Source organism: Pavona decussata, unplaced genomic scaffold (assembly GCF_977016875.1).
Source record: "Pavona decussata unplaced genomic scaffold, jaPavDecu1.1 SCAFFOLD_489, whole genome shotgun sequence".
Taxonomy (NCBI): domain Eukaryota; kingdom Metazoa; phylum Cnidaria; class Anthozoa; order Scleractinia; family Agariciidae; genus Pavona; species Pavona decussata.
The window spans coordinates 210,506-236,057 of NW_028145819.1; the positions used below are offsets into that span (position 1 = coordinate 210,506).

Here is a 25,552-nt window from a genome sequence, read left to right on the forward strand (position 1 = left end):
TTTTTTGTTAATTTGAATTAATTTATATCTTATTGTCAGTCAAACAGCAAAACGCTATAGAATGTTTCTTCTCGTTTTTCAGCCAAATCAGTCTGACTTTGCAGTGGAACTCCGTACATTAGTACGACACACCATCCGGCAAAACAACACGTTCACATTCATGAACATTTACAGGATAATCTGATTAACGGGAAAAGTACTGTACAGGACGAAATGATAGTTTTACTTATCGTTAAGAAAAACTTAAAGGTCACTTAAAGATATCAAGAATATTTAAGATTGCACTTAAAGAAAAGTAAATGTCTTAAATGGGAAGTGACTCTTTAAGTGCCATTTACAAGAATTTAAGTCATCTTTAATTCGCTTTTCATTAATTATCGGCCGCGGTCGTACGGTAACTTACCTTTAAGTTGCCCCCATAAAGGTAACTTAATTGTCACGGGAATTATTGATGAGACGTTTAACAAACTTTAATTTATCACTTTAAGCCTCTTAAAGATCATTTATAACTACATTTACCGATAGAAGTGGTATACGTTTACATATGTCATAACAACGAATAACGAACATTATAAGACTTCTGTGCCTGTGTCGCCGGGCAGTATTAATAAGTTCGGATCTCCACAGATCTCCTACAGGATAGCGGTATAAAAATTTTTTTGGAACTGATAAGTTGCCGATTCTTTGCGATGGAGAAATTCAAGGACAACCGACACGCTTTGAGGATTTCACCATTAAATTCTACTGAGAAATAATTGAGTTATAATTAGTGTCCGCCTCAACTAGCCGCTTGCAAAAATGCCACTATCAGTCGCCATCTCAATCCCCTGATTAAAACTTGAGTAACGAGCTACTGTGACTTTCGTATCAAGCATGTTAGACTTTTAACGCGGTAGGAATTGTTACCCAGTATTTTTATCCGCAAGTATACGTGCAAAAACATTTACTACGTAATTTATAATGGCGTGCCATCGTAACTCCTCGGTATCAAGCATTCAGACCAAGGTTACGCAATTTATTTCAATGCGTACGTCCTTCCACGTGGATTAGTAGCGTTTTGTAACATAAAAGTAACCCCTGTCATAAATAGTGTTAGTTCAGCAGGATCGGCTATCACCAGCCAAGGCGTAACGGTACAGTAAATATTTTTTTCGCGATGGAGCACAGCAACCGCAGTGATTACACATTGCAATGACAACCCATCAAGGTCCACTTACACGAGAGACTGGGACAGACTTGTCGGACAGACTGGGAATGAATGAGCCGTTTTGGTCAGCAGTTGTTGTAATGCGCACTCTCTTTTCGATCGTTTCGATCGTAATTTTGGCGGGAGCGATTCTGGCGGGTTTTCATGTTTTCATGCTTGTGTCGTTCAGTTTAGCTTGAATTTATTTGACTCAGAACAAGAACATGCGGCTGAATTCTGTCTTTAAACAGGTAAACTTTAGTTAAAAGCATGTGACATTTATTTTGTTGAACGGTTGGCGTCAAAAATTACGATTTTAGATCGAGCGGCCTACTCGAAATTTAAGCTTTCAGATCAGCGCGTAGTGTTCTCGATTTTCCTGATCTCTACAACCTTTTCATGGCACAATTCTCTAGTGTCAAACGGTAGATTAGCTGATTTAAATTGTTTTAAGACCATTCGTGACTCCTTTCCCTTGTGAATAATTGATTAAGTAGACTTACTGTTGTGCTGTTTGTACATGATCTTGATTTAAGACTTGAGTCTTAAAGTTACAGCTGTATATTTGACTGAGGTTCCTAATGAGTTTGCGGATTATTTTAAGAGTGACACTCGTTCCTGAAGGACAGAATGAATAAAAGGGACAGCCAGAAAACAGTTTAATCTCCCTGTATTCTGTTTTATTGCAGATGTTCAACTCAGCTGTTTGCGGGGCTCAGGATGCAGCCCTAGTGACGAGTACAGCTAGTGACAAGACACGAAATGCTTCTTGGCAAGCTAAGTCCCCGAATGTGGCAGTCGTTTTTTATCTGCCCCATTTGTTAGGTTTCATAACTCCCAGTAGTTACCAGCGCTACTTGATATTGTTTATAAGTTACTTATAGATACATGTAGGTACAGTGTATGTTGTGGTTCGATTTTATCCTTGGTTCAGTTTTTATTTTCCTTTTAATTGTTTTGTACTCATTAATTATCATACATTACCATACACAAGAACCGAAACAAAAAAAATTGAACCAAGGATAAAACTGAACTACAACAGATACATTATAGGCTTCTGAAACTTTATTATACATTATTGTGGGACGTGATATAGGAAGTGAAGTTCATTATTCTGAATTGATTTTGTTTATTTGATATCAGCTAAAGCAACGACGGAACATTTTGTCTTAGCATAATATTATCATGATCTTAGCTATAATATTTACAATTTCAGTGTGTTTTTACAAAACAAGGAGCTTAAGTTAACTGTTTTGCATGAATGACGAGACACTTAACCCTCATCTTGTTACCTGTCTATTTCCCCACTGTTTTTGTTTTCTTCAAGAGGCATCATTATATGGGAACACTAGTAACTTGAATATAACGAGGTTCATGAGAAACTGTTACAGATTTCAACTTTCCTTTACTGTGAAATTTCGAATGCCAATTAACTTTTGCATGTACTGTAAGTCTACTCCAGAATATGATTGCAAAGAGTTTTATAGAGCCACTGTTGTTATCTGCCATTTCTTCATGTTGTGGTCTTCCATAGTTATGTAAAGTGGATTTCCCGCTTTTTACTAGCTCCAAAGTTGAGTGGATTAAATATGATTTTAAAACCGCTCATTACTTGGAACATGAGAAGTGACAGGTGGTAACAAGTGGTTGACCAAAACACAACAGCAACAAGAAATTGTATTTTTGTGCTGCCTTTGAAGTGATGAAAAAAAGTTTCAATTTTGATGTTCAAGGCAAATTTGGGAAAAGAGTCAGCAATAAAACGATCTCAGAGAGCACATGGGCAGAAACAAGAGAAAATGGGCTGGCAACTAATTGGAAAATATTGATTTAGAAGGGTGGGCAAAAGACAGGCAGCAGATAAGGAATTGTTTTACACTTACAAAATAGGAGTGATTATACTTGTACGTGATCTTGGTTTATATTTGAATTAGGCTATAGTATTAGGTTATTGATGAGTTTACAGATTATGAGTGGCACCCATTCCTGAATGACAGAATGAATAAATGAGACAGCTACACTGTAGGAGGTATTTTAATCTCCCTATATTCTATTTTTATGTGCCTGTATACATGTAGATATTCAACTTGGCTGTTGGTGGGACTTAGGACTGCAACTCTAGTTGCAAAACTCGAAATGCTTGTTGGTAAGCTAAGTCAAAGGAGGAAAATTCAGGTATCCCACAATGCCTCGCTTCCAACTATATTATCAACTCGATGTTGATATGCGATCCTGCATTTGCGATGGGGCTTCTTGGAGTGAACGGTGAGCTGCTGTCTCTGTCGCCATTGCTTTACGTGAATTGCTTAGATTTAGACAGTCAGAGTTATGTCAATTCGTCAAACTTAGCCTGTTGTCGGTTTCTAACGGTCATGGGACACGTCAGTTTTCCAAAAGACTTACGAGTGCGGCTTCTTTGCTTGTTTGTGCAATCGGAAAAATTGAACGGCCGCTTGCCACTCGACTCTTCTTCGACTTCTTCCATGAATATCGATTTAAAAGGAAGCATTTATGTCACCACTTGATGCCCTTACATGAATAGAACCGAACAGAATCATGCTTGAAGTACTGTTCATTTCGACCGGGAAAACGAGTGATCGTTCAAAAGCAGTTACTATAAAAGCATTATGCAAATGTTTACATGTTTGGCACCAATTTAGACAAACTTCAACGAACACAAATTCCTTCAAAACATGGGGACTTAAGGGGATCTTGAATAAAATTCAAAGAAGATACTATTCAAACAACAACAGGCAAGATTTCACGCTAATGTACCCAGGATTGAACTCGCTAGGGTCAAATTTGGGTCAAGCATTTGAGAGCCGCCAACGAACAAAGCCAGTCGATCATGCATACCACTCCAAACAATTGTATGTTTTTCTTTATTCTTAGGCAAATTAGCTGCGAAATTGTAATGCAAGCTTGAACTTAATTGCCAAAGCAATACACAAAACGATTTAACTTACATTCTCAGATCCTGAATAAGGAAAAATAGCCACTTGAAATTCAGTCGATTTCGGACTGCGCACTCGCCTTCGCATCGATACTTGACACCTTCTGGTCGATAATTTTTTGTGGAGACTCATGGGATACCTGATTTCTCCTCCTTTAGCTAAGTCCACAAATGTGGCAGTCATTTTTTGTCTGCTACGTATTTTTTTATTTCATAATTCCCAGTAGTCAGCAGCACTACATGATATTGTTTATAAGTTACCTATAGCAATGATCGTCCAGAAAATTCCTGTGCATGTAGGCTTCTGAAAGTTTATATATTAATTTTATACAGTATTGACGCACATGATATACAAAGTGAAGTTCATTATTCTGGTTTGATTTTGTTTATTTGATATCAGCTAAGGCAACAACCGACTTTTTTGGATAGGAAATAAAACTAGTTATCATTACAGGGTTTTCCTTTTCAAATGAAGTTGCTGTTGACTTGGGCAAAGCAGGCGGAGAATAGTGGGTGCATTAGAGCATTATTTTGTTTTGAGAACGAAAAATTATTGACAGCAAGGATTCTTTATTGCGCAATTGCCGGCGACTGAGCTGTTCACAGGCGGCAAAAATCACTGGTCGCCGGCCAAAAAAGAAAACCCTGCATTAAGTGAAGATTAATATTTTTGTCTTAGTGTCCTTTTCAAGTTCTAAAGCTATAATATTAATTTTTACATGTTCTGTGTTTTTTTCAAACCAATGAGCTAGTTAACTGATGGAGATGCACTGTTTTGCATGAATGAGGAGACATGTAACCCTCATGCCTCCCACTGGATGTTCAAGCCAAACTATTTCTCAACATTAAAACTTAAAAAAAAAAAAAGCAAACAACCAACCAAACAAAAACAATTATTTTCCTGTTACTCAAGACATACATATAGGCCAAAATCATATAATAAATTTATTCATAAATCAATTTGCTGTTTTTCTTGTTGCCTGTCTATTTGCTCACTGTTTTTTTTTTTCTCAATAGAGAGGCATCATTATGGAAATGCTAGTAACTTGAATATAATGAGCTTCCTGAGACACTCTTACAGATTTCAACTTTCCTTTACTGTGACATTTGGAATGCCAATTAACTTTTACCTGTACTGTAGGTCTACTCCAGAATATGATTGCAAAGAGTTTTATAGAGCCACTGTTGTTATCTGCCATTTCTTCATGTTGTGGTCTTCCATAGTTATGTAAAGTGGATTTCCCGCTTTTTACTAGCTCCAAAGTTGAGTGGATTAAATATGATTTTAAAACCGCTCATTACTTGGAACATGAGAAGTGACAGGTGGTAACAAGTGGTTGACAAAAACACAACAGCAACAAGAAATTGTATTTTTGTGCTGCCTTTGAAGTGATGAAAAAAAGTTTCACTTTTGATGTTCAAGGCAAAATTGGGAAAAGATTCATAGAAACAAGAGAAGATTGGGCAGGCAACTTTGAAAAAATGCTTTAGAAAAGTAGGCAACAGACAGGCAACAGGAAAAAAATTGGTTTAATTACATTTACAGAGTAGAAGTGATTTTATTTGTAACCAAATGTAATGTATGAAAGGGATACAGTACATGTATATTGCATGTACTTCAGTGTGAGACAACTACATGTATGAAAAGGAAATCAAGCAATTATTATAAGAGCATTCTTCCATTACTTTACTAGAGGATATTCAAAGCAAAGGATGAATTTGGAAGCTGATGTAATTCAATTCTGAGTGAGGGAAAGTTTGGCAATTTACGATTAATCCCTTACTGAGGATTGTGTGTAATGTTTATATCAAGCAATTTCAAGCTGATGTTTGACAAGCAGACATTGATCATCAAGCAATTAACAGTACATGTATTTCTTGACCGGTATTTAATCACTTGAATCTTCCAGTGCTGTTTGAGCCCATGCTGATTTAAGTTTGTATATATGTGTACATGAAATATACTCCATATCCTTATTGATTGCACCGTACGTTGTGTAATTTTATATACAGCTATTTCAATTAACGTTGGATTAAAATCAAGCTAAAAGACAAGACTGCAATGTTTTGTGGGATTAATTTTATGAATAATTTCATCAAAATCATCCCTGCACGTGCAGGTCATTGTACTGCTAATTACAACCTATTGTTTTCTACAGGCACGACTGATTTTGATGAATTTATTCATAAAAATCCCACGTAAACTTTCGGTCTTGTCTTTTAGCTTCATGCTTTGAACCGACAACGTTAGTTGAAATGACTGTATGTAAATAAATCAGTGATGTAGTACATGTATGCAAAATAATTATTGAAGAGAACTTTGTTACACAGCTTGTCCTCAGCCTCTTCGATTCGGGAGTCAGATGAGGATACCTGCCAGCATCAGGTAAATGCCTTTTGAGCACCTTTTTGCATTGTACTTTATTTTTATTGTTTATTTGTTTTGGAAGGGGGGGGGGGGGGGATTCTTGGGAGAATTGTGTTTGTGTCTGTATTCTTTAGTAATTAAGAACCATTTAACCAGTTTAATTAGTCAGAAAAGTGTGTTACCTTGAAATTAACATTAATTACTCCATAACATTAATTACTCCATAATTCACTTGATATGTAGCAGTTCTCACATGATAGAGTCCTTTTCTGTATTGTATATGTACCACTCAGCCACTGTCTTTCTGTTCCACTGCTTTGTATAATAGCCTATTTTATAATTGCATGCTCATTGACCTGGCCTATGAATGGAAACAAGGCTGGCGGTGACCTTGTTTTGATTCGAACTTCACTGCTTTTCTCATGTAAATCGTGTTGTCCTTATGCTAACTACTCAACATTTACATGAGAAAGACAAAGAGGTTTATATCAAAACATGCAAAGGTCACCTCCAGGCTCGCTTTCACTGAAAGGCCAGGTCAATGAACAACAACTGGTAAATGCGCTATTATCATACCACTCAGCAGCTGTTCCATCACACTGTAAATATTGCACATGTGCCACTGCTTCCTGTTCGGCTGGCCACTGACGTGGCCACTGTTCCACCACACTACATGTACATGTATATCATCCCACTCGGCCACTCTTCCATGGTTTTCCCACCTCACAATATCATACCACTCACCCACTGTTCCTCTACACCACATCAGGCCACTTGACCATTATTCATCACTTTTTCACCTCACCACATGTATATCGTACTGCTAAACCACTGTTCCACGACACTACACTTTACTGTATCACTCAGCAACTGTTCCACTACACTATATTGTAGCACACGGTAACACACCAGTCGTTTACAATTCCACTGTACTTTAATGTATACCACAGAGTCAGTTAATGTTCTACCAGTTGTACCAGTAGTATCTATGATGTACAACTGTATCAATTGTGATCATTAAGAACTACATGTAGTCATCTTGGTACACATAAGCACAGTGACAGTTTGCAGTTTAATGAGGGGCTTGCTATTGGTTCTTAAATTTGTGGTTTGCAAAGCACTTATATCACTGCAAAAGGTGCATTTATTTTGCAAGACTTGTGAATAAAGAGGAAGACCTCAGGCCACATCTGAGAAGTGAACCTGTTTACGTGGCCTGTTTGGCTACATGAAAGAACACACCGCATTTTTGTGAGAAAGTGAACCTATTTACATGGCCTGTTTGGCTACATGTAAGAACACACCATTTTTTGTGAACTTTAAAATCTTTTCTTTGAGAATAAAATGCCCAAAGAACAGGGATCCGCGTAAATGGGTTTTGCGGCACTGCTGAACTATAATTATGATTAATTAAAACAGTTCTGTTTCCTTGCTTCTCTTTAGTAGAATGCTGTGAAATCAAAAAGCTGACAGGAAACACAAGAAAGGCAATGCCTACCTTAATATTCCCTGTAGTGTAGATCGAGGGCATACCAGTGCACTAATCAACTTGTTCTTATTCTGTTTCATTTTTAACATCAGTTAAAAATGAATGCATTTTAGTCAGCTTGTTGTTGCTGTTCTTTTTTATGTATAACTTGAGTTCTAGCTTGGCTTAGATGTTAAATAATCAGTCTTGAGTGTGCATCTCTGTAGCCAAAGGGAGCGGTGTTTTTCTCACTGATTAAATACTGATTTAGAACCTGAGTTGCGGTCACTATTCATAATTGTATGTTCTCCAAAGTTACTTTATTTCCGCGTTTTGTTAACTGGAGAAGCGTGTTAACGCAGCACCTGAGTGGTGTTGTTATAACACAACAGAAAGTGTCTATTAACACACAATTTATTGGTGTAAAATTATTATTTGTGTAAATTTACCTTATCCTGGTGTGCACACAGCTGCACAATGTTTCACACCATTTAAGTGTCATAGGTACACTTTTTTTTAGTGTAAAAGAAACACTAAAGCGGTGTTCTAACACCACAATTGGGTTACAGGAACACGCCTTCAGTATCAATACACTCTTTTTTTGAGTAAAATTACCCAGATCCTGTGTTGCTATAGCACCACGCAGGTGTCTTTGAAGACAATAAAAATAATAATTATTCGCAATTTACACCATGTTGGTGTAAATGTACGCTGTTATAGTGTTAATAAAACACTTAATTGGTGTTCACACAGCTGTGAGAATTTACACTTTTTTAGTGCTACCATAACACCCTCGATTTTTCTGTGTACTATTAAGGTGTCCCCAGTAACATTTAATCACATGATATTGTAACTGATTATCTTTTAGTATTATGTGAATTAAATTTGTTTTTTTTTTAATAAAACACTAGTGTTTTATTATGATTTCTGCCACTTAGAAAATCCATATACTTTCACATGTAAAGATAAGATATTTTTAACATGTAAAAATATCAGCCAATCAAAAATCAGGAAATCTTTTGTTGCCATAGCAACTTGCACTTTCGTTTACATTTTCGTTTTCGTTTATTTTTACTCTACTTTGTAGAGCTCCGAGTTTTCACTGGAGTATTTTAAACAATGAAATACATCTATCGGGTTCTCGACTATATGGCATGGTTTTGGTTTATGGGATGGCTGATTCTTGTTTATATAATAAACATAATAATACATGGACGCTTGGAGAAATGGAATTTATCTTCTCGTGTTCACATTCAATATCTCACTCGTTCGTTGCGCTCACTCGTTCGATGTTGATGTGAACACTCAAAGATAAATTCCATATCTCCACGTGCCCATGTATTATTCTCTATTTCTTTCAATTTGTATCATTGTGTGAACAAATAATTAACATGAAGGGAGTTATGTCAATTATGTCACAAAACTCACTTTTTATTAAGTGTCAACTGATGTATATAAGAGAATTGCTGGAGAATAATTTTTATATGTAATGTAATAAAGTGTTTTAAGTTGGCTTGATGGTGTGTCATTTCATATATTCCACAAGCGAAAACCTTAAAGATGGAGGGCGGGGAGCCTGACTAAAGATCGAACCTGTTGAATTTGTTTCCAATGAAGACAAACACAAGTTCACTTATGCAAATCACATCTTCCGAGACAATAATTACATCGCGCTTAATTAAAGAAAAGAACTTTTACGTAGTAAAAAACTCATTGTGAATCGAAAAGGGAAAGTGGCCTTTTTAAGTTTTTAAATTTCATTTAAAGTAACCCTAAACGTTTGTTTTCTGCATCTTTACGTGGTACAAATCATTATGAATCGAAAAGAGAAAGTTGCCTCAGTACCCTTTTCAAGTTTTTAAATTTCACTTAAAGTTACCTTAAACGTCTGTTTCCAGCATCTTTAATTACATTTTAAAGACTGTTAAAGTATTCTTTCCTTAATCTTTTGAGGGTAACTTAAAGATCGCTTAAATTGTTCATTACTTGCTTTAAGTGATTTCTTAAAGGCCAAGTAAAGGCATGTTTAAGAAATAGACCTTTTTACCGATACGGCGGCCATTTTGAATAACTTAATTTTACAGTATATTATGGGATGCTAAGGGGGCAAAGAATGCTTGCGTGACTGAACGCGCTTTAATATTGTTGTCATTTGACAGCGCTGTTTATACTTTCTAATCACCATTTAGTCATGGCTGATAAACCGGATGAAAACACAAAAGAGTTCAGTATGGAAGAGCTAGAAGGAAGGAATGTAGAGAAACTGCGAAAATATTTGAGAAATCCTGGCATTGCTATCGCGAATGATACTCGTAAGCCCGACTTGTTATTGAAAGTTTACTATGCTTCTCGGCTACATTTGCCATTGTGTAGCACTAAAGAACAACGACGATGTCCAAATTGCAGCAAGAAGAAAGGAAAAGCTCTTTATTGATGGAATTTTGCTTCGTTTCGCGGGCAAACTGGACAATTGGCTGAAGGGAAGCTATTATTTTCCTGACATGATGATGTGACGTGGAAGCGTACTTGTCGAAAAACAATGACATGAAATCCGCGAAGGATGGAAAAAATATATGTGAAAGCGGACATGTCACTGATGTTGAGTACAATAACATATCAGATTGTCTTACAGTCAATCAAGGTCACGCGTGAACAGTATTTCCAAGAATGAAATGAACATTCGAATTTCTCTTTGTATTAAATATCCGACGTGTGAATGGAATGTTGGACATTTCTCTGGAAATCGTTCCGAAAAAGACGCGTTAACTGAAAAAAAGATTCAAAATACTTGGGAAACAATTGTTATTCTTGAAATATTCAGTTTTGCAATGTAATGAAAAATTCATAGCTTTATACCGTCAATAAGCTAGGGAAATTTATACGGGAACTCTGAAATTTTGTTGGCGATTTTCAAAACTGACATGTAAATTTCAAAACTCCGTTCAAATTTCAAAAATATCGTTCAGGCGTGACCTGGGTTGACTGTCACTTTTGTTATGTAGTGGAAAATTTGTCCCGCAAACGAGAATCGGAGAAGACCCGTACACTAACCAAGATAACGCGTTGTTTCGCTTCAGTTTTTGCCCCCTGGGCACCCCATAATATTCAGCAAAACTAAGTTATTCAAAATGGCCGCCGTATCGGTAAAAAGGTCTATTTACAGTGCAACTAAAGGTTATGGGAACTGTTCTTTAAGTGTACTTTACTGAATCTATAATCACGCTTTTAAGCCGATTTCTGAAATTATCAAAAATCGGGCGTCAGTCGTGAAATTTTGAATTCCTTCATATTTTGCCCATATAATCTCTATAGTGGAGTATTTTCAAAAATAACGTTAAAAGTTTCATCAGCGTGTTATTTTTTTCGAAATCGGGCAAAGGTTGAAATACGGCAAATTAGCGTCCTTTCGGTCACGAAACTTACTGAAAATTACCCATTTTCATCTCGCTCGTAGAAAGAAACGCGATGTCCTCCATTAATGAAATGTTTACAAAATATAAAAACTTCCCTCTTCTTCATAGTGCATTAGTTAAATTTAGATAAGCTTGAAAATTGGAAATGCTTTGGCCGTTAGAAGAAACCCCATTTCGGCAGTTTAAAAATTTAGCAAATTTCATCCAATTTCAGCACAAAAGAAACCCAATTGGTACGTCCAGTTTGAATTCAAAATGAAGACATTGTTGAAGCACAACCTTTTAAGTTTACTGTGTTAAAATATTTGTGGCGGCAATGCAAAAATACCCCGTCGAGAGACCAAAATGTGAAGGGTACTTTGACACGAGGAGAGCCTGTGAAACGAACCACGGCCGTCACGCTACAAATCAAGTCCTTTGTTAAATTATCACTTGCGACAAGGAATATGTTTTCTATAAGCTGTACAGAAATTGCTAATAGTAGCTTATTCTCTGTTGATCTTAGTAGGATAACATTTTGTATGATTTTGTCAACTCATGTATTGTTACACATGTAGAAATCAGGATTAGGCACATTTTGCCGTTGTGTAATAGGAAACTGTTTACATTATTCTGCTTCGGCTACTTTCAAAACTACAACAGTCAGGAAATACCAAAAGTCAGAGTATTTCTAAGCCTTAATTCACCTATTGCTTGAGTTTTTAACACAGGAAAGGCAATTACTTTAGAATTATCAAGCAAAGATGGTATAAATTCACTTAGAAGAGGTCAAAGTTAACAGCAGAGATCAGCTATGTGATTGTCGCATCGCAGTATAAATATTTATGAAATTGCTATAAACTAGCAGTTTATTCTAGCCCTGAATTCGAAAAAGCTCGCTAAGGAGGACTTACCACAGTGATCTGATCTGCAGCGCTAGTAACTCTTTTTAAACGGAAAAAGTTGAAATCCTTGTTACTGCGTGACTCTGACAAACTAAGGCGTGATCAAAACCGCGTAGGACCTGGTAACCGAACTATCTTCCCACGCGCTACGAAGGCGAACAAGTAACAAACGAAAAACAATTCCGCATTTTACCTCTGTAAATATGCAGTTGTTCAAGTTTCTAAACCAGCCGTCTAGCCAAATATACACTCCCGTGCTTGAAAATATCTTTTTTTTTGGTGGAGTGAGGGGGGGGGGGGGGGGGGGGGGCGGGGCGTCCTTACGCGAGAGAACTAGCGGACGTTTAGAAGACAGCTTAGTGCCCTTTTTTCAACAGTCATTTTATATTTTCTACTGTATGGTACTTACCTTTGCAAATATCAAGAACGAAGTGGACAGTTACTATAGTGTTTCCTAACTACAGAAAAAGGCTCACATTAATGGTTGGAGGTTCCATCTATGATACAGTAGCAAGTAGAGTAGACATTGCAAGCTGTATGGGGCCACACCTGCATTTTATGTCTGCACGTAGCATCTTCCTTGACTGCAAAACAGTCAAATTTTTGTCTTTCAAGTGCAGATACGATACTTGAGAAGCACAAAAAGCCCGGAATGTCTTTCGAGTTCTCTTTTCCCACTGGCTAATGTTCATGTGGCATAATTAAAATTATAGACACTAGCTTGTTGAACATTAGCTAGTTCAAAGCTCTCAGTTAGTGAGAACGCCCAAATTTCAAACGAAAACCCGAGAAAACAAAATGAGTGGAATTGTACAGAGAGAGAGCGCTTTTAAATTCGGGTTCATGTTTTCGCGGTTCTCACTATTCTGGAGCTTGGAACAGGTTAGGCTGCAAAACGGTCTTTTTGTGCGCTGGTCCGTCGTAGGATCATGTGCGGTCGTTTCTCGTAGGAAAATGTCTAGTCTACTTGCTACTGTATCATAGATGGAACCTCCAGCCAATAATGTTAGCCTTTTGCTGTAGTTAAAAACACTATAGTAACTGTCCACTTCGTTCTTGATATTTGCAAAGATAAGTGCCATACAGTAGAAAATATAAAATGACTGTTGAAAAAAGGGCACTAAGCTGAGTTGTAAACGTCTGCGAGTTCTCACGCGCAAAGAAACCTCCCTCCCCCCCCCCCACCCCCCTCCCCGCCAGGAAAAAAAGAAACGTTTTCAAGCACGAGGAGTGTATATTTGGCTAGACGGCTGGTTTAGGAACTTGAAGAACTAAATATTTACAGAGGTAAAATACGGAATTGTTTGTCGTTTGTTACTTGTTCGCCTTCGTAGCGCGTGGGAAGATAGTTCGGTTACCAGGTCCTACGCGGTTTTGATCACGCCTTAGTTTGTCAGAGTCACGCAGTAACAAGGATTTCAACTTTTTCCGTTTAAAAAGAGTTACTGGCGCTGCAGATCAGATCACTGTGGTAAGTCCTCCTTAGCGAGCTTTTTCGAATTCAGGGCTAGAATAAACTGCTAGTTTATAGCAATTTCATAAATATTTATACTGCGATGCGACAATCACATAGCTGATCTCTGCTGTTAACTTTGACCTCTTCTAAGTGAATTTATACCATCTTTGCTTGATAATTCTAAAGTAATTGCCTCTCCTGTGTTAAAAACTCAAGCAATAGATGAATTAAGGCTTAGAAATACTCTGACGTTTGGTATTTCCTGACTGTTGTATTTTTGAAAGTAGCCGAAGCAGAATAATGTAAACAGTTTCCAATTACACAATTAACAGCAAAATGTGCCCAATCCTGACTTCTACATGTGTAAAAATACATGAGTTGACAAAATCATACAAAATGTTATCCTACTAAGATCAACAGAGAATAAGCTACTATTAGCAATTTCTGTACAGCTTATAGAAAACATATTCCTTGTCGCAAGTGATAATTTAACAAAGGACTTGATTTGTAGCGTGACGGCCGTGGGCTCTCCTCGTGTCAAAGTACCCTTCACATTTTGGTCTCTCGACGGGGTATTTTTGCATTGCCGCCAGAAATATTTTAACGCAGTAAACTAAAAAGGTTGTGCTTCAACAATGTCTTCATTTTGAATTCAAACTGGACGTACCAATTGGGTTTCTTTTGTGCTGAAATTGGATGAAATTTGCTAAATTTTTAAACTGCCGAAATGGGGTTTCTTCTAACGGCCAAAGCATTTCCAATTTTCAAGCTTATCTAAATTTAACTAGTGCATTATAAAGAAGAGGGAAGTTTTTATATTTTGTAGACATTTCATTAATGGAGGACATCGCGTTTCTTTCTACGAGCCAGATGAAAATGGGTAATTTTCAGTAAGTTTCGTGACCGAAAGGACGCTAATTTGCCGTATTTCAAACTTTGCCCGATTTCGAAAAAAATAGCACGCTGATGAAACTTTTAACGTTATTTTTGAAAATACTCCACTATAGAGATTAAATGGGCAAAATATGAAGGAATTCAAAATTTCACGACTGACGCCCGATTTTTGATAATTTCAGAAATCGGCTCTTAAAGACATCATTTCGTCCTGTGGTACGTACGTACGAGCTCTTGTTAGGCATTATAGATTGGAAATCGTGGTTATTGTTCGAACAGACAAATCGATACAAGTTATTAAAAAAATTATTTTAAGATGTCCAAAGATTTTTCTGTGTAGGATTTGCGAACGTGTCTTTTTCTTCCCTTTAAATTTGCACACAAGCGAAGTTTTCCTTGCACTAGGAGAACTTTTTTTGATCGGGTTTTGCGTCTTTTCGGTTTTGATATTCTTGCGGATTTGGTTTTTCTCTTTTTTTTTAACATTCAATTTTTTTACCTGACAGAAAAAGTTTTTTTCGGTCAGTTTCTGGTTTTTCCTCCAGTTGTCTCGGCGGCGGCCTTCAGTCCCTAGTTGTCAGGGGTCGTCTTCTCCGTGAACTTGGTACAGTCGAACCTCGATTATCCAGACTCGTTGGGACTTGAATAAATAGTCCGGATAATCGAGAGTCCGAATACTCGAAAATATAAATATTAATGAGACATTAATGTAAAGAAACAAAATACACCTTTTGGTGTTCATTTACGCAAAATATATATTCATTTACGCCAACGGTTGAAACTAACCGGCAAATATACGTTCATTAGCACTTCCATGAACTTCATTAACGCGAACAAACTTTCAATAACGCTACTTGAATAAGTATTAAAATTCAATAGCATCAACGGATGAACAATTGCACCTTTGGACACTCAAAGATAGCAAATGCACTTTCAATCTCGCACAATGGTTAATCATTAACACCAATAGAAAATCAAGTGCACAGTATGACAGTCAACTGCGTATTAGAGACATTCAATAATGCAATTTGCATAGAGACGCACGATCAATTGCACCTTCATACAATCGTTTATTTGAAATGGTTAATCATTAACATGGACTGACAAACGTTAGTATTTTTCGAATAAACAATAGGAAGAAAAATATATTCGTTAGGGTCATTCATTGTAGTTACGTGTATTTAAACACTGAACAAAAACACAAGAGTATATACACACAAGAGTATATACATTATTTTTATGTTTTTTGCACAATCTTTTGCTGAAGCAGATATAAAATAAAAAAAACATTTTACTGCACATCTACAGTATTGTAACAAACAGAGCACGCTGTATGAACAAGTAGACACATTTGAGACAGAAAGAACCGAAGAAAATCAAGCCACAAAGAAACAGAATCTTACTTAAACGGCGACAAAGAATTATTCAAGCCTTGGAAGATGTTAAAGAAGATTATTTGACGGTTGCCGCTACTATCAAACAATTTTGAAATTTCTTTTTCCATAGTTGATTGTTGAAATTGCACGGTACCTCTCATTGGACGGTATGTACATGATCACCGTCATGCCACAGACTTATTTGTTCGAATTTATTCTCGCCATCTTCTTATATGAGGAGTAATGCGGTAATTTTGTATCGAGTTACGATATTCAAAAAACACTGTCCAGATCGCAAAGAAAGAAGTGAGAATAACATGAGCCGTTCATTCTATGGCATATTGAATGAGATTACAGACGCCTCGAGTAACCACAAATTGTCTATATTATCTATTGAACTCGGAAATGTTGTTCAGGTGAGCTTTTAATTTTATTTTTATAATTTGAGAGCAAAATTTCGTGCCAATAGTATTTCAGTTCTTAATCAGAACCTCCAGCGGCTTAGCCTGAATTTACCTTTGAACTTACAACAAGTGGTTTTGTCCAGCCTGAGTTTGATTAATAAACGTGATTTATATAACCTTACCTTACTTTTTTTGCTGCGCCTTTATTTTTTCACACTAAGGTTAGGTTATTTTGACTTCGTCTCCTCTAATAAAGACGTCCTTTCTTGATATCTTCTGCGATCGTCTGCGATCGTGATCGCAGGATCGCAGACGGTCGCAGAAGTATGTTTCCATATGATCGCAGACGATCGCAGACGATCGTAGACCTTATTGCGATCTGCGATCTGCGATCCGCGATCATATGGAAACCAGCCTTAAGGGACATCCACCCAACGGCTAGTTTCGCTGAGAATTTTTTTCGCAAAGACTTTTCAAGCCCCTAAAGTAGGATTTAATTGTGAAAAAAAAAATACTAGGGATATTTTTTAAGCAAAAGGTCACTTCAAATTTTTGCAACGCTGAAAAGCAAATACATTTTGTTTTCAGGGGGGCCAAATACCGTGTTAAAAGTATTAAAAAGGCCACCTTATATTTTGGAAAGCCAACAGCAACACTAAAACTTCTTTGTTTAGGATTTTGTCCCTAAAACTATCGGCCATCTTATTATATTTTTAGATAAAAAATCGGAACAGATAAAACAAGCTGTGTTAGCTTACGTGAGTTGGCCTTTTAAAAACCCAGGAAACATTTTGAAAATCTTGTTTTAATGCTCTCGTTGGGTGACCCTCAACATCGAGTTGCAAACTTTCTGCCACACACACACGACACGTGCGTATTTTGTACATCCAGATTGGTTCTTCAGGTTGTGCAAGACCTGACCACCTCAGATTAAAGAGCTCATTCTGCTCCCTTAGTTTCTCTTCTGAGTGTATTAAATAGTTTTCAAGTAAATTCTTTTTCGCGTCACTAAATTTATGCTCTGCTATCATAACCAGTTATTGCCTCCGACGTTTCTCGATCTGTTTGTAACTAGGAGTCAAGAACATAATTGATTTCATTGTAATTAAAAGGGAAATTACCACTTTCACTTTCCTCTGCGTCTAGAGGTTTTAAAGCCAAAAAAATAAATTGATTCCGCGCCCATCAGCGCACAGCAAAAGCTTTATCTTCTCTATCAGCACTTAGATGGAAAAGCGAAAAAGGTCGTTGAGCAACTTCAATACATGGTCGGTGCAAACCCTGAAATTGCCTACAACGAAGCCCGAAAGAAACTTAAACAGCGTTTCGGTCGCAGTGCCATTGTAGCCACAGACTTTGAGAACAAACTTGCCAATTGGCCAAAGATTGCTAACAATGACGCACAAGGCCTTAGAGACTTTAGCGACTTCCTACAGCAAGTAGAAATACCCAAAACTCATCTACCAAGTCTGACAATTTTTGAGTATCCTTCTAAGGTACAAACATTGGTTGAGAAACTCCCTAGTTGGTTCTTAACAGAATGGTCCATAAAGGTGCAAAAACTGCAACAAGAAAAGGGCTGCAACGCGTTCCCAAGTTTCTCTGAGTTTGTCGCGGAAGTGACCTTCCACGCGGATCGCATGAACATTCCCCAAATATTTCACCACGGGCAAACCTTAACTAATTCCGCTTCGAACGGCTCTCAGCCACGCAGGAAATTACCGCCGTCTACCAGTTTCGCCTCAAAAACGGGCAGCACAGACCCACCACCGTCCTCTGCACTAAAGAAAGAAACTTCTCCAAAGAAAATCCCAGAAAACTCTTCAGTCGTACAAAAGCTGTGTTTCTTTCACAAAACCAAGACTCACACGCTAAATGAATGCCAGAAGTTCCGTGATCTAAGTTTAGACGAGAGAAGAGAATTTTTTAAGAAAAACAAACTGTGTTTTAAGTGCATGGCTTCAGACAAGCATTTCGCCGAAAAATGCGACCAGAACCCACCAAAATGTGACATTTGCCAGAAAAAGGCACCTCACAGCAATGCATATTGAGACCAAGCCGTCAGATAATGAGAATTCGTCCACAACTTGCACGCAAGTCTGCGGGAGGGAGGAATCCGGTCGGTCGTGTGCTAGATTCGTCCTGGTGAAAGTTAGTCATCACTCGAACCCGAATAAAGAATTAACCACATATGCAGTCCTAGATGACCAATCCACCGATGTGTTCATCTCCGACACCTTACTAGATCAACTGGAAGTTGATGCACCCGAAGTCGACCTACAAGTTAACACGATCGTCGGCTCAAACACGATTAGAACTAAGAAAGTAGCTGGATTGTTCATTCAAGACATGGAAATGAGTATACACCAATCGAAATCCCTTTCGCGTACTCACGAGAGTACATTCCTGCATCTCACGAGGATATTGCCACGCCCCGTGTAGCCAGTCAATGGACACATTTATCTCACATTGCAGACAAGATACAGCACCGCCCCGATGTTGATATAGGCCTGCTCATCGGCCAAAATGTTCCAACGGCTTTCCAACCAATGAACGTCATATCCGGTCAAGAGGATGAACCCTGGGCAGAGCAGTACAAGTTCGGCTGGACAATAATTGGGCGTGTATGCAAGAATCAGCCCTCACAACCAACACCAGCCTCAGTAAATCGAGTGATTGTGGAAAGGGAAACGCTCCTGGACCGCGCAATAGAAACACCTGGAACACATCCTTTCATCAGCCCTACATTATCTTCTAAGGAAATGACAAGTCCGAAACGAGTACGCGAAATGATGGAACTTGACTACAGTGAGATTCACCACAGTCGCAAGATTCGTGGAACTGAGCAAGCCGAGTCTATAGAAGACAAACGCTTCAGAGAAATACTTACCAAAGGCCTACACAAGAGTACAAATGGAAACTGGGAGGCACCGCTACCTTTCAAAACAGATGCCATCACCCTACCAAACAACCGTAAACACTGTCTGAGAAGACTCTTGTCTCTCAAGAGAAAGCTCTTGAACGACGTCAAGTTAAAGTCGGATTACTTAGCCTTTATGAAGAAGACACTTGATAATGGTCACGCTAGCCGAGTCCCCGCAGATCAACTGAACACAGCAGAAGGTAAAGTTTGGTACCTTCCTCACTTCAATGTTTACCATCCGCGAAAGCCTGATCAAGTTCGAGTCGTGTTTGACTGCAGTGCTGTCTTCGAAAACGAGTCGCTGAACAAGCATCTTCTCCAAGGACCAGACCAACTCAACTCCCTCATTGGAGTACTAACGCGATTCCGTAAAGAAGAAGTGGCCTTCACCTGTGACATTGAACAAATGTTCCACAGCTTCTACGTCAATTGTGACGATAAGGACTTTCTCCGGTTTCTGTGGTTTGAAAATAATGACCTTTCAAGCCCTATTGTTGAATACCGAATGAACGTACACCTCTTCGGTGCAGCCTCATCCCCCGGAGTAGCAAACTTCTGTCTACATCAAACAGCGGAAACTCACAGGAAAGAGTTTGGAGACCAGGCGTCAGATTTTCTCCGCAGAGATTTCTACGTAGATGATGGTCTTAAATCTGTACCTACAGTAGAACAAGCCCTTAGTCTGATCAAGGATACACAAGCCTTGTGCAAGCGACAATCTGCGCCTCCACAAGTTCGCAAGTAACCGCAAGGAACTTCTTGAGGCTCTACCTGCTGATGACCGCGCCAAAGATCTTAAGGACATAGACCTTAGACACGACTCTATGCCAGTCCAGAGGTCCCTTGGTACGTACTGGTGCATTGAATCGGACACCTTCGGATTTCGTATTGAATTGAGAGACAAACCTGTACCCCGACGTGGGATCCTGTCTACCATAAGTTCAGTTTACGACCCCCTGGGAGCTGTATCGCCCGTCATATTAGTCGGCAAACAGATACTACAAGCACTCTGTCGTCAGAACATCAACTGGGACGACCCAGTACCAGAGGATATTCTACCACTATGGGAGAAATGGCGGACTGAGCTGCCCCTCCTTCAGACGCTCACGTTCCCACGCTGTCTTAAACCGCCAGGTTTTGGCCAACCCGTTCGTGCCGAGATCCATAGCTTCTCAGATGCAAGCGACACCGGTGTGGGCCAAGTCTCATATCTACCCATAATCAACCAGAAGAATGAGGTTCATGTTAGCTTCCTCATGGCGAAATCCAGAGTCGCACCACTCAAGCCTATATCTATACCACGCTTAGAGCTAACAGCAGCCGTTATCTCAGTCAACGTAGCTACAATGCTCAAGAGTGAACTTGACATTGAAGACATCCGTTGTTATTACTACTCCGACTCTGAGATCGTTATAGGATACATAAACAATGACGCACGTCGCTTCCATGTGTACGTTGGGAACTGCGTACAGCATATCAGAGACCGAAGCTCCCCAAGAGAGTGGTTCCATGTCCCCGGGAAGGAAAATCCAGCCGATGAAGCTTCTCGCGGTTTAACCCCAAAGGAGTTACTACAGAACGACCGCTGGTTCAACGGACCAAAGTTTCTATGGCAACGAGATCCACTTCCACTTCACCCACAGCCTGCTTGTCCTCTACTACCATCAGACATTGAAATCAGAAAGGATTCAGCATCGACACTAGCCACAAAGACAAAGACCCTTTATACCGGACAGAAAATATTGGAACCTGACCGCTTCAATCATTTCTCCTCGTTCAACCGTCTCAAACGATGTATTGTTCAAGTTCAGAGAGCAGTCGAAAGATTAAGACCCAACAAGAAGCATAACTGGCGTCCGACAGAAGGACCCCCCACAGTGACAGAGCTTTCACAAGCTGAGAACTTAGTTCTGAGATCAACTCAACATTACCACTATAGAGAAGAGATCAACACCCTTAGTAAGCTTGAAGGCAACGATAACCAATTTCAAGATCGCCACAGTGCGCGGAAAAGAAACAGCATTGTCAGGCTCAGCAGCAACCTTCATAAGCTAGATCCATTCATCGACAAAGAAGGCCTACTTAGAGTTGGCGGCCGACTCAGGAATGCGACCACTCCTTATGCAATCAAGCATCCCATCGTCGTGCCTAAAAATGGTCACGTGACTGTTCTTCTCATACGCCAGTTCCATCATGGGAAGCAGCACCACCAAGGTTATGGCATGACGCACAACGCTATCCGCCAAGCCGGATACCACATTATCAATGGCCGTTCTGTGATTTCCCACATCATCGCCAAGTGTGTACTGTGTCGCAAATTACGAGGCCGCACTCAAGATCAACATATGGCACCCTTACCCCCAGAGCGTGTCACACCAAGTGCTCCATTCACCTACACTGGAATGGATGTTTTCGGCCCTTTCTACATTAGAGAAGGACGAAAAGAGCTTAAACGATGGGGTCTCATATTTACCTGTCTGTCCTCACGTGCGATACACTTGGAGACCCTTAACGCCATGTCAACAGATTCGTTCCTTAACGCACTCAGGCGTTTCATCAGCCGCAGAGGAAAAGTCCGTGAGCTTAGATCTGACCAAGGAACAAACTTCGTTGGCGCAAAGAACGAACTCGCGGCTGCACTCAAAGAACTGGACACGACACCCGTTAAAAAATACCTGTCTTCTCAAGACTGCGACTGGATTGACTTCAACCTAAATACTCCCCATGCTTCACATATGGGAGGTATTTGGGAACGCCAAATACGCACCACAAGATCAGTCCTATCATCACTACTGTTAGAACATGGTACCCAGCTTGATGATGAAGCTCTACGTACGCTTATGACTGAAGCCGAGAGTATCGTCAACTGCCGTCCCCTAACAGTAGAGAACCTTTCAGATCCATTAGCTTCAGAACCACTGACCCCGAATCACCTACTGACACTCAAGACCCAAGTTGTGCTGCCCCCGCCTGGAAAATTTGAGTCACCGGACCAGTTTCCCCGCAAACGTTGGCGAAGAGTTCAGTACCTCGCTAACCAACTCTGGCTGCGCTGGCAGAAAGAATACTGTGCCCAACTCCAAAAACGCCAGAAATGGACTACAACTAAAAGAAATATCAAAGAAGGAGACGTCGTACTAGTCTGCGACAACGAATCTCCAAGAAACCAATGGCCCTTAGCTGTAGTCACCCGAGCGTATCCAAGCAGCGACCAGCTTGTCAGAAAAGTACAGATAATGACCGCCAAAGACGGAGAGAGAAAATTCTTCGAGCGACCAGCGCACAAGCTTGTCCTACTCTTGGCAAAAGAGGACTATGAGAACTGATTAATATTAATAATGATTGATATTTAGTTTTACCAATAGGCTTCCTAATCGACGTATATTTGATTTTATTTAGCATTTTTATAAGTCACTACGTTTATAAGTAAATGAAGAAACATTTAGGGAAGCAGTGTAACGGCACCCGCGTGCCTTAGTTTGTTTCGTAGTATTTTTAGATATTTCGCCTATTGTAACCGCAACACGTCACAAGGATTTTCCGCTAGTGGTCACGTGTCCTTAGCTTTTATACCGCGAAAACGTATGTAATTTTCCATAAGGCTCACAGAAATTCGACGGGAACCACGGAATCAACTATTGCTGTTTAACTCAGAACCTACTAGAGCGTTCGCCCCAACACGTCCTACTACACAGGATTGCTGTAAGAGTTGGCACAATAAACCTTTCTGCCTTGTGGAACCTGTGAGTCATTTAGTTTTCTTTGAGTTTCACGGATCTCTCCGACAACGGAGCTGACGCCGCTACACCTTCAATAAAAACATGTTTTCAGCGTGCGCGCGCCAAAGGTGCGCGATAATGACTCATTAATTAATTCACAAGTTCATGGTGTGGCATTAAGCATTTAGCAATAATACTAGGCATCCCATTTGTGATTCCGGTCCAGGTGTTTACATCATGTTTAATTTAATCCACTTGCGCCGATAACTTATCATACCATCTTCCTATCATTTTCATACACTCACCATTGTTTTACATACCAATTTCAATTCATGCAAGGTGACCTTAAAAGATTTGGCACAAAAATGCATGTAGTTTTAAATGGCCCACACAAAATAAGACAAGAGAGGGATTCTACGTGAGATTCTACGCAGCTCACCTGGTTAAAAAACTGTTAGGGAAAAAAACAAGAAACAAAAGAAAAAGAAGTCCCTCACACTTACAAATTCCATATCCGTGATTGGTGTGAAAATATCTTTTTCGGTAGATGTTGAATTCGATTGTTGCTGAGGTCCCTGCAAACGAAATGAAAGTTTATTTTATGGGAGAGAGAAAATCAGCAGGGTAAGACAGGTCATGAATATTAAAGACAATATATTACTAGTTAGCCTCGTTATTGCAATTTAGGGGGAGGGTATAAAGCACTTTTGAAAGAAACTTTGTTACTCTCTTTTGGTAGAAGCCGACGCAGCTGAGAATTATTTCAACTTAGTATTTTCGGTCTGAGTGGTAAAATATTGTTTTCATAAACTATACGCCTGGACTTTAGGACACTAATTTCCATTTTACTCATTCCTCTTGAACACCTCTAAATACCTTTAGTGACTGCGTGGGAACATTTAAACATGGCATGAGGTTACCCCTGGAGCGAGGAACACCGGCTAAAGTAGTGCCAACCTTGGTTTATCCGACTTGATAATAGAGTCGCGAATGGTTTAGTTGTTTTTTTGTTTTGTATTTTTAATCAACTCGGGATTACGCCGGCCACAGTTCCAACGCAGCCCCATCCCCCACCCCACCCTCAAACATTAAGTTCTACATAGGCAGTTCGGATCTCGCTCGTCACTTATGTTCTGCAAATAATTAGGCGGTAATAAGTTGGGCAAATGGCAATCTCGTACCCAGAGTCTTCAGGCTTTTTGGTCAGCGGGGCAACGCCGGGAAGACTCTGGGAACATCGAAAAAATTCAATTTGATTTAATTGGCTGTTCCGTAACGGTTTCCATTGTTTTACCGCAGAAATCCTGCGGTGATAAAATTTGATGTTCCCTGAGTCTTCCCGGCGTTGCCCCGCTGAACAAAAAGCCTGAAGACTCTGGGTACGAGATTGGGCAAATGGCGTTACGAGATATATTGTGGCCAAGTGTAAACGTATGTGCCTGAAAATGTTGTAAAAAGTGTGAAAAAGGCCGATTAGCACTTCCGAAAAGCCAACAGAAGCTAAAAAACTTCCAAAATATTATATGTTTTAGTGACAGAAATTAAATTATAATAAGCTTTTCAATCATTGGAGAACTGTAACCACAAAAATTAGATTTTTGCATTCATTCACTGTTGTGGAATCAGCTTAAACATTAAATTTTTCATCATGTTCAGTTCAGCTTTTGTAACCAACGCTAATTTTTTTCTTGTAACTTATGCTTACTTTTTCCTGCAAGTTAGTTTCTGGGCGTCGCATACGTAATCGTTTGTTGTTAATTTCATAAGTGCATTGGGCCTTTCTTTTTCGGTTAATTTATTTTTTATAACGTTTTGTATTTCGCCTTTGTAAATCAGTTGTTGTGATCCCTGAGTTGCCGTACAGATCTTGTAAGTAGTTATAGTTTTGCGCCTGAATTTTTGCTTGTTTTCTATTCGTTTTTTTGTCATTCGGGTTTTCTTAAGTTTTTTTGTTCGCATTTATTAATTCTGCATTTTTTTCTCGTTTATGATCGTTTCTAGTGAGTTGTAAAGTATCAAAAGACGAATTTGAAGCTGCACCAAGAGTGTTAATTACCAGGACCTTGTAAACAAATTAGACAATTCCAGAAATTGCTTCAATTCAGGAGTAATGCCATACGGACGTAAATTTTGATCATCCGGAGAAGGACTGTTTGTGATTACATTGGCTGACGTTTCCACAACCTAACTGAAAGTCGTTATTAGGTTCAAGTAAATTGTGGAGCTTCAATGGATGATATTAGTGGCTTTGGTCATTGACCTGATTGAAGGCGAGATGCTATTTGTCGTTTGTCAACTAAGACGTGATGTTATTGGCTGCAACGACTGCAAAAAATGATTCCTGCTTTTCGATTCGTCTATTGTAAGTGAAAAGTCTGTTGGCCTATTGTTAGTAAAATTAGTCAGTTTGTATAGTGTTTGCCTGTTTTGTTGATGTTATGAATAAGGGCCTGTGGTTTCGGCTACCCACCCTCCCCCGAGTTATCCTGGACGAGGAAGCCTTTCACT

The 25,552-nt window shown here is 39.1% G+C and overlaps 1 protein-coding gene, 1 long non-coding RNA gene and 1 pseudogene across 4 annotated transcripts; all 3 read left to right on the top strand.

Annotated features, from left to right (window-relative positions):
* Window positions 1-1,320: 1,320 nt before the first annotated feature.
* LOC146450155 (uncharacterized) lies at window positions 1,321-8,376 on the top strand. 3 transcript variants are annotated; one of them, XR_014860378.1, is made up of 4 exons: window positions 1,321-1,437; window positions 1,876-3,332; window positions 6,471-6,525; window positions 7,951-8,376. It is a non-coding gene; the product is annotated as an uncharacterized LOC146450155 (long non-coding RNA). The 3 variants fall into 3 exon arrangements; XR_014860376.1 differs by having other exon boundaries at window positions 7,954-8,376; XR_014860377.1 differs by having other exon boundaries at window positions 1,876-3,215; window positions 7,954-8,376.
* Window positions 8,377-17,571: 9,195 nt separating this feature from the next.
* Window positions 17,572-20,070, top strand: LOC146450156 (uncharacterized; annotated as a pseudogene).
* A 79-nt stretch (window positions 20,071-20,149) lies between these two features.
* On the top strand, window positions 20,150-22,651 carry LOC146450157 (uncharacterized). The gene has a single exon (XM_085100676.1). The coding sequence runs from the start codon at window positions 20,150-20,152 to the stop codon at window positions 22,649-22,651; it is 2,502 nt and encodes an 833-aa protein (XP_084956802.1).
* The last annotated feature ends 2,901 nt before the right edge of the window (window positions 22,652-25,552 follow it).